Source organism: Oxyura jamaicensis, chromosome 2 (assembly GCF_011077185.1).
Source record: "Oxyura jamaicensis isolate SHBP4307 breed ruddy duck chromosome 2, BPBGC_Ojam_1.0, whole genome shotgun sequence".
NCBI lineage: Eukaryota > Metazoa > Chordata > Aves > Anseriformes > Anatidae > Oxyura > Oxyura jamaicensis.
Genome location: NC_048894.1, coordinates 147,069,936 through 147,085,816, shown reverse-complemented (window position 1 = coordinate 147,085,816; position 15,881 = coordinate 147,069,936). Strand labels below are relative to the sequence as shown.

Genomic DNA, 15,881 nt, shown 5'->3' with positions numbered 1-15,881 from the left:
AGGTTTGCAATGCTAGCTACTCTGGCTGCCCCAAGTATGCTTGGGGTAATGATGTAGGCTCCTCTTGTATTTTACCATTTTACTGGTCTCTAATGTTGTAGTATTTTTCTTTTATTCTCGTACCAGATGTTAAAATATGCCTGCTGTGGGAACAGAAGTGGTAGTGTTATTTTGCAGGCTGGAAGAAAGAAGCTTGTCTGCTGCATGCTTAGAGAACCCCTAAAAACAAATATTAAAATACAGTTCTCATAGATGTCCTGCTTTTTTTCCTAATTTTAGGGTGTTTTTTTTCTAACTTTCTTGTTTAATTGTGTAATAAAGATGGCTATTGGGCTGTTCTAATGTGTGCTGCTGTTTTGCATTACCAGTTATAAATACTAGCTTAATCTTGTAAAATCAATTGAAGAGACTTTGTGGCTTTTAATATCATAGGATCTTTATAAAAAGAAAAATATAGATATGTGAAGCATTTTTACTTCAAATTTTAAATCTATTAAATACCTACTTTTTGCCTGCTAGTAACTTGGTAAATGCTTTATAATGTAATAAACCGAATTTGTGATGAACTAGCTAACTTTCTCATTTCGTTTTGACTTCTCTAGAGAAGTTGGAGGTTGCGCCGCCATCTCCAGGACAACTGAAACATGGTAAAATAAGAATGTTTGTTGAATGTAGTTCGGTACTGTGAAGTCCTAGTGTTCAAGTCGCTTCGTCTTTCTCCTACAAGCATTGGTCTGTCCTCATCCCTGTCCTATGGAGTAATGGAAAACCAAAGCAAGCACCTAGAGTCACCCTGCCTTCTTTATTTCATAACACCTCAGCTGGTGAGAGGATGTGTGCCATTTAGTGAAAGTAGGACAGAAAGCCCAAACAAGGGAGCACTGTTCAAAGCCAGCAGCAAGCATTGTTCATCTCAGCCAAGCTGCACTGGTGATGTAGTACTTTTATGATTTTTTTTTTCTCTTTAAGCTTAAAACTAATTAATTCCTTCAAGTCACATATGTATTAGACTCAGAAGTGGGGTAAAATTGTAGAGAAATTGGAAATAGATTTGGTGGTCTTTATAGAACCATGATTTTCACGTTCCACCTTATCTTACAAGTCAGGGCATTTTTATGGTTTCAAGCTCTGTCAGTGAGCAAGTGCATTTCTTTAAGTATTGTGCTACTCTAGGTATTTATACTTGTGTTTTTATTTTTTTTCCTTTGATCACTGGACTTCTGTTTAATCCATGGATTCTAAAATTCTATCAATGTCAGTAAGAATATGAGTCCCATATGTAGCTCTACAGTTAGGTACACATTTTGAAAACATTTGGTACCTATTTGTGCACTTTTTTGCTGTTTAGCTTTTTGGGGTTTCTGTCCTGCTATTAAAAAAAAAAAGTTCACAGAATGACAAGTTCACACATCCTGTGCTTTAGTCTTTCATCTGTTCATTTAAGAAGGTATGTTTGTTCTTAAAGTCAGTACGTAAGTCCAAACGTGTTATAATACCTAAGCATGAAACATCTTGTCACATTTGTTTTTTGTGATAATGGATTCGTGGTGTTTTTAGAGGTAAACCCAAAAGGGAGTCCTGCTGATTTCTTTTCACCTGACTGTGAAGTTCATGCCCTCTTCTTGCTTCTCTCTGTATGTTTGCATCTCTGAAAGTTTGTGAAATGTGATTATTGATCCTATCTGAAATGGGGGGAAAAAATAACTAGCATTTTCAATGTTAACAAAAAAGTGAAAAGAACTAATTTTCTAAGCCGTATTTTTAGTCAAGTAGTCAGTCCTCAGTGCTGTATTTAGTCTTAGGATGCTAGCACCTTGAAACTCAGCTGGAGGCCACGCTGTGCAAATCCAATGCCAACTCCATAGGAAGCTTATAAATTCGACTTGAGAGAGAAAATGGAATAGGACAAAAAGGAGCAGTAGCACTGTGCTTGTTAAAAATTTAGACCAGGGTCTTCCAAGATCCTGCGGTAGCAGTTTAAAACAGGATTTATTTGGAATTTCAGGAATGAACGAGAAAAAAAATGCATCAAACAAAAGGTGGAACCTGTTTCTTAAAGTTCTGAGGTGCAGCTTCAAGTCTAACTTGGCTTCAGCATAGTGCCCAAACAAAATGGTGATACAGAAGTTTGGGCTGAATAGTGAGACTATGAGCACTGCACAACACACTAGTGAAAGCCACCATTTTAAACTTGGCTGAAGGAGTTTTGATAAGAATTGGCTAGCACTAGGCAATACTCCTAAAATACGGATTTTTAGGAATGATTGAAGAAGGTGGACCTCTTGCACTGGGATAGAGAGGGAACTGCAGAGAAAGTGAGAGCTTTAATTCAAGTGAGAGAATAATGCAAGGAGAGTTAGCAATAATGCAAGTGAGATGGTTTGGCAGCCTTCAGCAATAATGCAGTATCAACTGGAAGGATTGTAAATAACATCAAAGTTTGTGCAGTGTTAAATATTTCTCTTATGCACTAGAAGATGTATGTGGCTTTCATCCAAACATGTACAAGTATTGTAAAAGAGTAAGTCCATTCACCTGGTTCTTCACAAGCCCTTAATAAGACGTATGAAGCAAAGGGGTTACCAAACATGCCAGAAGTAAAAACATGGCACTGAAAGTAGTAATAGGAAGGGGATTTTCTGTATGTTAATTTTGCTTCTCTTAAGGGTAGAATTAAATCCACAATTCCGGTTGTTTGTGTGAACTAGTAAACTCTTACTAAATATAATCTTTTTTTTGTTACTTATTTCTTTTAGTGTTCTTCCACAATGCATTACCTTTTGTAGGGTTTGGATTTTTGGATAACGCAATTATGATTGCTGCGGTAAGTTTGTTGTTTGATTCGTTGATAAAGCTGATACAGTTCATATCGTTTGAGTACTAAATGAGTAAATGAGAGCTTCAGGAAGACTCCTCTCCCTTTGTATCAACTCACTTATTTCTGGTCTAACGTTTTCATTAGTTTCCATGTTCTGTTCATACTTGCAGAACACAAAGGAGTGTTAACTTCTCAGCTCATTAACATTTCCTACAATACTGGCCTTCAGAAGAAGCTTTTTCTTCTCATCTGTGCTGTAAGATACAGCTATGATCATGTAGTTGATACAGTTTTGTATGAACTAATTACAATGCAACAATGAACAGGTCTTCAGGATTCTTTACAGATGTGTTCCTTCATTCTCAGTGATGCAAGCACTGTTGATGCTGATGCTGCTTTGTACTTGTGTAGCATGGCATCACTGAGCTCTTTAATTCCTGTTCCTTTGGAAGATGAAATGGGCTGGTGGAACAGGAAGATGAATTGAGGCCAAAGAGACTGTTCCTTGGGTAGTATTGTCATTGACAACGTGGTCTTAATCATGGGATAATTCAGGTAGGGAGGGACCTCAGAAGCCACTAGGTCTATAGTCTTGCTCCTGTTGGGGACCTTCTCAAGGTTTTTAGTCCAATATTCTGCTCAAAGCAGGGTCAGCTGAAAGGCCACCAGATAAAGCCATGAACTGGTCTGACATCTTGAAGACCTCCAATGGCATCTGACATCTTGAAGACCTCCAATGGCAGAGACTGCACAATCTGTCTGGGCAGCCTTTTCCGATACCTGACTGTCCTCATAGTGAGAAATGTTTTCCTGTCCCACGCAACATTCTGTCTCTAAATTGGAGAGACATGGATTTGATGGACAGACCATTCAGTGGATAAGGAGTTGCTGGGTGGTCACACTCAGTTGTGGTCAACAGCTTGATGCCCAGGTGGAGACTGATGAGTGGTGTTCCTTGGGTTGGCATCAGGGCTGGTGCTATTTAACATCTGTGTCAGTGACATGGAGGGTGGGATTGAGGGCACCCTCAGCACGTTTGCTGACGACACCAAGCTGAGTGGTATGATTGACTTGTTGGAGGGAAGGGATGCCATCCGGAGGCATGGATGGTCTCAAGAGGTGGGCCTGTCTGAACCTTGTGAAGTTCAACGAGGCCAAGTGCAAGGTCCTGCATCTGGGCTGGGGCAATCCCAAGCATGAATACAGGTGACAAGTGGATAGAGAGCAGCCCTGTGGAAAAGGACTTGGTGCTATCGATGGATGAAAAGCTGAACATAAGCTGGCAACCCAGAAAGCCACTTGTATCCAGGCTGCATCAAAATAAGAGTGACCAGCAGGTCAAGGAAGGCGATTCATCCACTCTACTCCAGTCTATTGAGTCCGCACCTGCAGCACTGGGGTCCCCAGCACAAGAAGGACGTGGACCTGTTGGAGTGAGTCCAGAGGAGGCCACAAGAATGATCAAAGGACTGGAGCGCCTCTCCTACAAAGACAGACTGGGAGAGTTGGAGTTCTTCAGCTTGGAGAAGATTCCAGGGAGACCTTACAGTGGCCTTCCAGTACCTAAAGGGGGCTACAGGAAAGCTGGGGAGGGACTCTTTGTCAGGGAGCATCGGTATAGGACAAAGGGCAATGGTTTTCAACTAAAAGAGGGGAGATTTAGATTAGATATTGGGAAGAAATTCTCAACTATGAGGGCGGTGAGGCACTGGCACAGACTGCCCAGAGAAGCTGTGGGTGCCCCATCCCTGGAGGTGTTCAAGGCTATGCTGAATGGGGCCTTGGCCAAGCTGGTCTGGTGGGAGGTGGGGGGTTGGAATTAAATGGTCTCTTCCAACTCAGAAAGTTCTGTGATTCTGCATCCAACTGGAACGTCTCTTGTTCTGATTTATGCTGCTTGTCTCTCATCTTCTGTTCATGCACTGCTGTTCCACCTGCAATCGTGTGATTTTGTGTTTCTCCAAGTGAAAATATAAGGAGCTATGATAATACATTTTATCTGTTTGCTCGCTGTTTCTGGAAGTTTGCTTTCAGAGCTGTGCATTAAGTTAAGAATTATACTTGGGAAAATGGTATGCAGAGGGATTACTGTTCTGTCCATTAGGTGGCCGTTATGAGACAATATAAAATATTAAGATAATATCTGAAGTAGATCCTTGTCCTAGGAGGAGATGCATATGCTGGGAATATGAGAGTCGTGCAGATCTAATAGAAGTAATATCAATTTATCCTTTGAATTTTAACATAAACAAGTAGTGACCAATATCTTGCCAGCTGAATTAGTATCATCTGTTTTAAATCCATAGCCATCAAATAATGCGGAAACTCTTATTTTTCAGGGAACCCAAATAGAATTGTCAATTGGAGTTATCCTAGGAATTTCAACCATGGCAGGCAAGTAATAAGGAAATGCAGTATGCGTAGACTCGTGACGCATTCCTGTGTTTTAGGCTGAAAATGGGCCACGGAGTTTGAAATGGCTCTCCTTTGGTCTTGCAGCAGCCTTTCATAATAAATAAGCAAGGATGTGTTCCGTTTGCAGAAATGGGGTTTCAGTTCAAATAAGTTTTGAAATGCTTGTGTGTTTTTGTTTTTTTTTTAATCTAAACATTGAAATCCTGGGTAACTTAGAAAAGTTATTTGCATTTCTGTAATGAAAATGCTTTTAATTCCCCAGGACCTGATATTTATATATGTATTTGTGAGCTGCTTTTTGCTTGTGGCACTATGTACAGATCAGTGTTTGATTTCCCTTTACTGTGTTGTCTGGTGTTCTTGGTGGTTTCCCTGCCTCCATGCGACACTGTGCAAAGGCGCATAAAGAGCCCTGCTCCAGCACTGTGCCAGCACTCATAACCTCTGCTTGACTGCCTCAGTGCCTCTGCGATATGGGAGAAAAAAACTGCTCACGAGCACACCATCTGCAGGTGTAGCATTGCTTGTAGGGGAAAATTTGTATAGCAGAACAAGTGAATCTTTTGGAAACTTGCAGCCCTCCGTTGCAATGCAAGACAGACACAACCAAGTTATTATCAGTAAGACCTGCTGGAAATCATGTATTTTAAGTGTGTAACTTTTAAGTAATACATATTCAATCACATGTAGTATTTATTCCTAAACTGACTCAAGTGTGTGGAAATCATGCCTGCTTTTGAAATGTTTGACAGAACTGCATATACAGGTAACAGCTTCTATTTCCAGTGTTTCTGTGTCTCTTTGGGCACTGCAAGGCCTTTTTTGGTGTCCAGTTTTAGCTGGATGAAACTCAACTGTATGTGGTCTTTGTTTACTCTGATCTGAGAAGTTGTTACACCAATTTCCAGGTCGTCATCTTCCATTTGTGAAGTTGTCCTCATACAGGTGGAGAAAAAATGTACTTCCTGCTATTGTTTGTCCAGCTGCTGTTACTCCAAGTTGTAATAAGGCCAGAAGAGGAGCTTTAAATAAAAATAACAATAATTCTAGTCTTCTTTGTGACATATACTGATAAGAGCAGGGTCCACAGCAGGGGGTGGTGGAGGTGTTATTTTTTTTTGTATTTGTTATTTTAATAATACTTTCCTCTTCTCTTCCCTCTTTCCATTTCCAGCTGCTGCTCTGGGAAACCTTGTTTCAGATTTAGCTGGACTGGGGTATGTCTGGATTTGTTTAACAAATATATTTTTTGCTCCTTTGCAACCACTGTTGGTGCTAGTGAACTAAAACACAAGTGCTGAACTTACTTTATTTTTTTCCTCAGCTCTTGAGTTGTCCTTCAGTAAACCGTATGACTGGAAGTGTATTCTGTCCTTGAGGAGAAGTGGAGATAATAGGTTGTTCTTGTTCAGCTTAAAACTGCAACGCCGTAGTTTTGAAACACAGAATAGCTATTTCGCTGTGAAAATATTATATATTTAAGCAGTAAAATTGGAATTGGTATTTAACAAGATTCAACGTGTTCTGTAGGTACTGCTTATAAGGAAGTATTTGAATTTTTTGTCACAGGATGAGTTTATTGAAATTATGCGAGCCACATACATTAACGAGGCATTGAGTAGAACGTGACCTGGAGGCTTGGCTCTAAAGTCACTGAGCTGAAGCTCAAGGTGTGTTAAATGGCTTTGAACAGAAGTGAAAACATTAACATAAAAGAAACTCACTTTAACTACTTATATTCAAACACCTTTTCAAGAAAAGCTCATAACAGTGAATATGACTTTCCCCAGGCTCTGGAAGACTGGAGGGCATATTGCAGGAGGGTTCATTTTATTCTTGTCTAGTGCAGTCCTGGGTCCTTCTGCGGCTCCTGTAAGCAGTTGCTCTCAGTCATTGTCAGATCAAGTGATAAACTTTCCTCTGACCCTGTATGGCTACTGCTGCAAGAATTTGCAAAAATGTTTGCTTTTTTTTTGTGTGTGTGTGTGAAATTGTATATTGTTTATGATATAGACTATACATCATCAGATACTGTTATGCCTAGATGGGAACACATTTCCTTCTCAGATGTAAATTTGTATCTGAGGAGAAGGAAATAGGTACACCCAGGTGTCTAGATACCTGTTGCTAGTAAGTCAGTATTGATATTTGAGCTGTTAGCTCAGATACAGACAGCTACATCTGACTTTTTAAAGGAAATTTCTGAGTAGTTTCTAAAATCAAAGCTATCTATTTTCTGTTTGTGTTTTTTCTCCATTCTTCCTTGCTTTTTCCCTGCAAATAACAAAGTTTATCACTGAATAGTGTGAGTAGTGTGGAACATTTTCTCTGGTAAATTTTAATTATAAGCTGTTGTAAAATACAGTAACATTAAGGCCAGTCATGCCTTACCACAGAGTTCTCCTGGAAAGATTGCATGTTAAATCACTGAGAAAATTAGTTGATTTACATTGCAAAAGTGACTTCTATGACTGTTAGAAGTCTGAACGCTTTCCCATGATTACCTTTTGATGGCTTTATCAGTATGGTGAAGGAAAAGCTATTCCTTGTAAGTTCAGTGCTTGAAATAGTTCAAACCTCTCACTAGAAGAGACACCTTTCAGATCCAAGACAATTTGTTCTTGTTTTCTTCCAGTCTTGCAGGCTATGTAGAAGCTTTAGCGTCACGACTGGGTCTGTCAATCCCTGATCTGACACCAAAACAAGCTGATATGTGGCAAACGCGTCTTAGTGCACACTTGGTAAGTATCCTGCAGGCACTGTTTGTGGGGAGCCTTTCTATTTAGACTGATAAATCACAGAACCATTAAGGTTGGAAAAAGACTCCAAGATCATCTGGTCCGACCATCCTCCTACCACCAGTGTCACCCACTATACCATGTCCCTAAGTACCACATCCAACCTGCCCTTGAACACCCCCGGGGATGGTGACTCCACCACCTCCCTGGGCAACCTGTCCCAATGCCTGACTGCTCTTTTTGAGAAGAAATGTCTCCTCATTTCCAACCTGAACCTCCCCTGGCACAACTTGAGGCCATTCCCTCTAGGCCTATCACTAGGTACCTGTGAGAAGAGGCCGAACCCCAGCTCCCCACAGCTTCCTTTCAGGCAGTTGCAGAGAGCAATAAGGTCTGCCCTGAGCCTCCTCTTCTGCAGACCAAACACCCCCAGTGCCCTCAGCCGCTCCTCATAGGCCTTTTGCCACTCTCTCTTTTAAATATTTAATAACTACTAATGTTCTGAACACTTCCTAGAAGGTTTGGTTCTGAGCCCATGTCAGGGAGCATGAAGAGACTGGATTGTTTCAGCTTTGAGTATTCTTTTTTTATGCAACAAGCCATGAGTAACTGGTAGCATGGATAATCTCTGCAGTGACTTCATGTATGCTATGCAGATAACTTGTTTGGCTACTGTGGTAAGATAGTTTATTTCAAAGTTACGGCCCATAGCATTACCCCTAGTTTTACTCCTTATACATTCCTTCTCAATCACTTCTGTAGTTGTGTACCTCCACTGTATGTATTAGTTTCTAATAGTCTGTAATGAATTTGGATATTAAATTAACTTTTATCTGAGTAAACCTTAGCTTTTGAATATATTCACTGCCTGGGCTTACAGTAACTTCTGCAGTTACGGGACACTCACTTTTCAGATGCTTTTTCAGGGTGATTATTTCATGAACATCCAAACATTTGAAGTAATCTCACCCCAGTGATGACAGTGTTAGTTCATTTTGATTATAGAAATGGATTGTAAAAAACTGAGTGAAGAAACAGATAATTCTTTCATCTTGGCAGGTTGAAGGGATGAGAAATAACACTTTTTCAAAAGTTAGGGGAAAAGTGTGCTTTTAGCAGTGATGGATCAAAGCACTGAGCAAAGAAGAACTGAAACATTGTCAGTGGGCTGCCCTCTAGTCTGCCCAACATGCAAGGTTTCTCAGGGGAAGCTGATGAATCTCTGGGAGAGGTCTGTCATGCCATGGCAGTTAATTCACAGCACTTTTCTGTGAAAAGTCTTCTGAGTGTCTTATTCTGTATGCTAGCATTTTTTCCTTTCTTTTGATTGTTTACCTGCTGTGAGAGGTTTCGCAGCGCTATTTATTTACTGCTGGTGATACGCCTTTGGATGTTGCCTTTCTTATTTCTTTCCTCTCCTGTTGACTTTTACATCTAGGTCAATTTGGGAAATCTTTTCAAATCTATTTATTTTTTGTCTTCACCTCGTGCCTTTGCAAACTGTTGATGTTAGCAGGGAATTCCTCACTCCTGACCTTAATGATAATTCACGTTGCCAGATTCAAGCAGATGCTTTTTCAGTTACACCTTACTTGTTTGTCTTTCCCTGTCTTCTTGGCCATCATACTAATCCTTTGAATCTTGCTCTCCTTTCCTTGTTTACCATGTGTGCATCTCTTCATGAGTCATTCCTCTCCTCTTTATTAAAATAATTGTCTTCTATCACAGCACAGGATTTCTAAACTTGTTGCTTACACATACCTGTCTCTCTCATAGACTATTTGTAGTGTGCATGCTAAGGAAAATATGGCTCCCAGCCAAAAGCTAGAACAGATTGTCTGTTTTCCTGGTTGTGTTGGTGCTACACACAAGTAACAACTGATCAGTGAGAAACTTAACTTTTTCCCCCTTTCTCTAGGGTAAAGCTATTGGAGTGACCATTGGCTGCATTTTAGGAATGTTTCCTTTGTTGTTCTTTGGCGATGAGGAAGAAAAACTGGAAGAAAAAAATTAACCTTTTTACAAGACATATACAAATGTAAACTAATGTACCTCAATTATTCAATTATGCTGTCAATATTTAGGAATTAACAGACAGTAAAAATGTATAGACTTGGGAACAAAACCTTCAGCATGTCATTTTATGGAAACACTAATTTATTGTGGCTTTGTCGTGTTCAGTACTTCTTTTTATAAGATACCATTTAGCTTTTTATTTAATGTAAATTTTTGAAGTGTTTTCACTTACAGCAAATGGTGTTTACCACTTCCCCTTTTGACCTTACTCTTGAATGGGTTATTACTCTGATAATCCACCATGGATGACATTATCACTCTTGAGTTGCATATTGGTTGCTTAACAGTTGTAATTGCATGACAAAAAAATCATTGCTGTTCATCAGGTCCTCCGATGCAGATTATTAAGGAGATCAGTGATGAGTGATTTAAGTCCCTTGTTTTGCAAGACGATTGGTTGCCCCCTCACCAGCTATCGTTTTGCACTGCCTCTAGATCAGATATTTCAGTTATCTCTGTCTAGTTTGCATCTCTTTACAATTCCATTTCTCTGAATTGTCTCCCGAGATGATCATTTTAATGCCTTGACAAGGTAAGTGTTTCTCATATGGTATCCTTACCAAGTGCATTTTTAGAGGAGGTTTAACACCTCCTGCTGTACCTCCATATTCATGTTTTTTTTTCTCCTTTGTAAGCAATACTTGGAGAATTCAGTTGAGATCTCCTTAAACTTACCTTCCTGAGCTTTCAGTGTGGCATTAAAAAATTCACACTTCCTATTTCAAAACCACAACGTTTTTTTTAAGTCTGTTTAAAATAAAGTTTGAGTAGCTAATGGGATAGATGAGGCTGGGGAGCCCTTCAAGGTATGAATGAGTACTGGCGTTGCAAGTTTGTGATGGGTGGCTCAATTGAAACAGTAACAGTAATATGTACTGTTAGTCTGGATTAGAGGACCTGATTTGCAGATTATAACTTTGTATTGAAGATTAAACCTTTGCTTTTTTATTTTATTTTTTATTTTTTTGCTGTGAGACAGTTCTTTAAAAAAGAAAAAAGACTTGAGGCCTTCTTCCTTTTCTGCCTTTTATTTTTGCAGTCTTATCTGGTGTATTATAGATCTGACAGTGCAGTCACATGTAACTGTGCTTTTTTATATGGTCATGAATAAATAAATTATGATTACAACTATCAAATACTCATATTTCAGGATCCAACTTGAGAGGAACATAATGAATGCTAAACTGATAACTGTTGTTTGCAAAGGAGGGGTTTTCTTACCTGTTTGAATACCATTTGGAAAAGACACTAAAAAGAAGCACAGCTAGGGTACTTTGAAAGCTTTGTCACTGGAATTGTTAGCACTTCTGAAACCTAGAAATAAATGGTTTAAAAGAAAAATTAAATCCCATGATTTTTATTTGCTATGGAAAGTCTTATTTTAACATACATATGTTTTATGGAGCTCATTGCTTACCTCTTGGCTGTAAATCTGTTTCCATTTTTTTAGAAGCCCCTTAAACAGCAGTACTGAAACTTTGACACCAACCTTTAATGAAAATGATTGTTTTATATCTGTTTGGGAAAAGCAGACTCTGAAAACTTGGAATGAGTAGACCTAGTAGCACATACTGTCCTTTTTATGTTAAACCATGAACCGTAAAATTGAAAGAAATCTTAGCTAGGCATGAACAGAACATGTTATTGCTTTCATTTTCAAATTGGGAAGCTTTTCCTTAAAAAAAAAAAAAAGGGGGGGGGCAAGAAAGCTCCTGCTAGAAAAATAATACATTTCTCCAGTAGGTTGTTGCTGGTTTACTGTATGTCAGTAATCAGTGGGGTTTTTTATTGGTGGTTTGTTTTTTTGTTTTGTTTTGGTCTTGCCTTAAACTCTGACTTTTCTCCCTCTGTACTTCTGTTTCTGGTATGTTTCTAGACAAAACTATGTATTTCCTACCTTTTTCATTGAAGTACACATTAAAACAATTTTGCATTGTTTTTTGTATTTTTTTCAATAATTCCAACACTGTTTCCCATTGCAATACTTCATTGGAATCTTTCAGCAGTGGCCAAACCTCTGTTCTTTGCAATGATGCAAACTGGAGCACTTTTCTCATGACTTTTTTGGAACTCATAGGAATAATCAGAAGGCTGTGTCAGCTGTTGTAGTAGCAATCTTTTTCCTAATGACACTAGGAAAGACCGTGTGCTGTTGTTAAATAGCTTGTGCATGTAAAATGATTTTGTTGCTGTATGTCAAACTACTGTACTGTACCCAGTGCTTTTAACAAACATTAATGAACTGAGGTATCTTCAGAGAAATTCATCATGTCTTCTTGATATCTGTTTAGCTGACCACAAAAATGTGGAGGGCAAGTGACACATGGTAAGAAATCTTGTTTTTTTTTTCAGACAGTTGTCTGATGTTTTAGCCAAGAAGGTGATGGTTTGGGTATTTGACAAATGTGAAGAAATAACTCATGATTTGAGAAGACCAGTGGCTCTGCTGGAGGCTGAGAGGAAGTGCTTGATGGGGCCAAAGTGCCACCCAGAATACAGTAAGGGTAGTTTGCTTTGCCTGTGGGATCCACTTTTGTGTGGATTGCTTAATGTGGAGTGGAAGACTTGTGCCTGATCCATACGGTGTCCCTTGACAAGAAGGGTGTGTTTTTTTTTCTGGTGTATGTCGTTGAAAGTAGTCCCTAATACTCTGATCACAATCTTGAAAAGGTGTAATTGAAAAGACAGAGCGCTATTAAAATTGTCCTCTTTGTTTTCTGTCATTGTCTTCTCCCTCCTCAATAAAAGGAAAAACAAACACTACCAGGCTTATTGAGCAGCTTCAGTATTACTCCATTTTTTATTCCATTGGGTTTGTCCCATGTTAACAGGAATTTTTCGTGTTTAAGAGCTGGTAGACCTGAAATGGTGTTTATTTTAAAATGCTGGTTTTTATTGTAACTTAAAACATAAATGTATTTTTTGACTGTATGTTAACCCTAGGCACAAAGAACATGCATCTGGTAATGCGGTTACCCAAATCTACTTGCTGATATTTTCTCATTCATGTACTTTCACATTATTTGAATTCGGAAAATGTATTTTGTATTGTCTTTAAACTGTCAAAATTTCTGTAAAGTTTTGTACTACAGCAAAGCTGTTCTGTGTTTATTTACTAGACCAGTTGCTGGAGGGGCAATGTTAATAATATCCTGTGGGTATTTGGTCTCAGTTAACAAAACAGGAATTCGTTATTTAAGTTACAAATGAGAGTTGCTTCGTCACTTACGGAGGGGACAACCATTGTGGAGTAGCTCAATCTGTCTCTTCATGTTCGGAAGAGAACAATTTAAGCGATTAAAATGTCTGCATGGCAAACTAGCAGTGTGTTTGGTTAATACTAGTCAGAAGTCCACTTGCACGTTCATTTCTGTAATAACTGGGTTTCGTATGCAAGCGAAGCCTCTTTGAACTCTCCAGAACTCTGGAACTCAGTGCTGCTTACACTGACTGCTTGGTCAGTCCTTCTGGTGGATGTCAGCGCATGAACAAATACTGTGAGTAAAACACATCAGTGTCGGAATTATGGGCTCATGGCATTTTGACAACTAGTATGCGTTGGCTCTTGTTTTATACCCTATTTTCATTGTGGTGTGCAGGAAGACTTCATAAGGGTTGTTTAGTATCTGTCCCATGTCTAGCCAAAATACAGTTTTTTTTAATGTGGTCTAGTGATAAGCTGACAGAGCAGCCGTTTCTAAGCTGAAGGCTGTTTCTGATACTGCATAAAGTATTGAGGAATTATTATCCTTCTCTGAGAGTCTTGTGGCTCAGGAATGTTTTAACCTAAAATATTAAGAGAATAGCCAGAGCTAATCTAGGTTGCAGTTAATACTCCCATAACACAAATTCAAACTCCTGTTTGAAAGTCTGTCTTTAATGCTTGTTGAAGCTTTCAACCATTGTCTCGATGTTCATGACCCTCAGCATCTTCAAAATAGTACTGGGGGGAGTGGGGAGTGTTTGGGGTAAGCCTAAAAGCAAGGGTAAATGCAGAAGGGTTTGTTTTCTTTTGGAAGACAACTTACCCATTCAAAACAAACCCTACCTTCCAGACTTCTTACCCCCAAGTGGATGCTGTCATTGTACCTTAGGCGTGTAATTTGGAATACTTACCTGGGGTAGAAGCAGGGATTGTGGGGTGTTGACGTAGGGTGTCTCCCATGAGTAGATGATGCCAAGGTAGGCTGCTTGCAGCTGGATAAAGAGAGCTGGCAGGGAACGTTTATGGCTTAAGTCTGCACTTTAGTAGTCACTAGGTGTCTAAGCAACTGGCTTAAGTAATGCTGCAGCTCTGAATGCTGCTCCACAGTCTCATGATTGCTCCTGCCTGTGGACACTGCAGTCACTAGAATAATCTCCTGTGATGTGATGTTGCTGTGCGCGTGACTTGTACCGAGTAGTACATGCGTAGGTAATGCCAAAGATGCTGACAGGTGCAACAACACCAGCTGATTTCCCCTGTCTGGGGTATCTTCATGCAGTAAAATGCATTGCAGTAAAAGAAATAGGTGGAGTGGACTAAAGGATTGACCCAACTGTATAACCCCATGCGGTTTGTACACCTTTGTGAGCTGTCTGGGTGGTGTGAAGATGAGTCCCAAGGGCCTTCATGATGACATTGCTGTCCATACCCTGCTGATTTTGGTGTCACTGAGCACGGTAGTTGGTAACACTGTTTAATGATTACCTTTACATGGTTCTAGTTGTTTGGTGTCAGCTTCAGCACTGGTAGATGGCCAGAGCAGAGGGTTTTTTTTATACATCACCTTGGCTTCCTGGAACCTTCCAGTGGCAGACTTAGGGGTGAAATGAGTAACAAACGCTATTTATTTCTGTATTATTGCTATTGTCAAAAAGCTGTACTGATACAGGAGAAAAAATGATTAGGTTGCTGTCTGTCTGGCCTTTTCCCTGCAATAATCATGAAGAATTTGGGAGATGAAATAAGTGTTTCAGTCTGATAAATGTGTTTGTATTCTCATACAAAATGAACATGTTGAAAGTCTTGACTTGTACTGTTGTTGCAGAATAGATTATAGTCTACCCCATCATAAGTTACAAGAATAAAAGTATTCCTTATTTGACTGAGCAACTCTTCCTGAAATAATTCTGGCATCTGGAAAGCATAGTGTCCCCCTTTTCTACCCTCACACTGATTTTTCTCCTAAATACCACATAGAATGTTATAGTTCTGTGGATAACTTATCCAATTGTAGCATCAGCTCTTACTCATGTTGGACTCTTAATGTCTGTCCAATAAATAACTCCTGTTTGTAAACTGTCTTCTCTGGATCACTGTCATCTCTGGATGAATCTGGCTGTAGTAGTAGTAGACCTCTCCAGATGGAGTCTGGTACTGCTCACTGGCTCCAATTCCAGCAAGAACTAAAACTGTGGAAATTGTCTTGTGTTGCATTGGTCTAAACTGACTTGTCAGTATTTGTATTTGAACTACTGTTCCCTACTGCAGCATGCGTCTTCAGTGATGTTCTGAGCATTCAGGAATGGATGAGGGTGAGGCTCTTGAGTTTCTAATACTAGCAGGGGTTCTTGCTTGCAGAAGCTTCCAAATTGTTGTGTTAATATCTGTAAGCCTGGGATGATTCTGAATTTTTACTGTGGCAGAGCTCCTGGAATGGAGAAGGGCTTCCAAAAATGTAAGTATCAGTGATGGTTCAGCTACCATGGGCATTAATTAGTATCAGACTTCTGGCTACTTTGAGAGAGAAGTTCACACACTATTAGGTGGCAGCTTTCTTTGATATTAAGTGCACAGCATTTTCTCCATAACTCTATTCTCACATAAGATATCTCTATCAGTAACATTTTAA

General features: G+C 39.5%; 1 protein-coding gene across 3 annotated transcripts in view; it reads left to right on the top strand.

Moving 5' to 3' along the window:
* TMEM65 (transmembrane protein 65) overlaps nt 1–13,365 on the top strand; it is a 34,119-nt gene extending 20,754 nt beyond the window's left edge. For all 3 annotated transcript variants that reach the window (XM_035317415.1, XM_035317417.1, XM_035317416.1), the window contains 6 exons: nt 603–647; nt 2,757–2,824; nt 5,158–5,212; nt 6,408–6,450; nt 7,869–7,974; nt 9,890–13,365. In XM_035317415.1, coding sequence (XP_035173306.1) covers nt 603–647; nt 2,757–2,824; nt 5,158–5,212; nt 6,408–6,450; nt 7,869–7,974; nt 9,890–9,985 — 413 coding nt within the window. In that variant the 3' untranslated portion in view covers nt 9,986–13,365. The remainder of the gene's footprint in view (nt 1–602; nt 648–2,756; nt 2,825–5,157; nt 5,213–6,407; nt 6,451–7,868; nt 7,975–9,889) is intronic.
* The last annotated feature ends 2,516 nt before the right edge of the window (nt 13,366–15,881 follow it).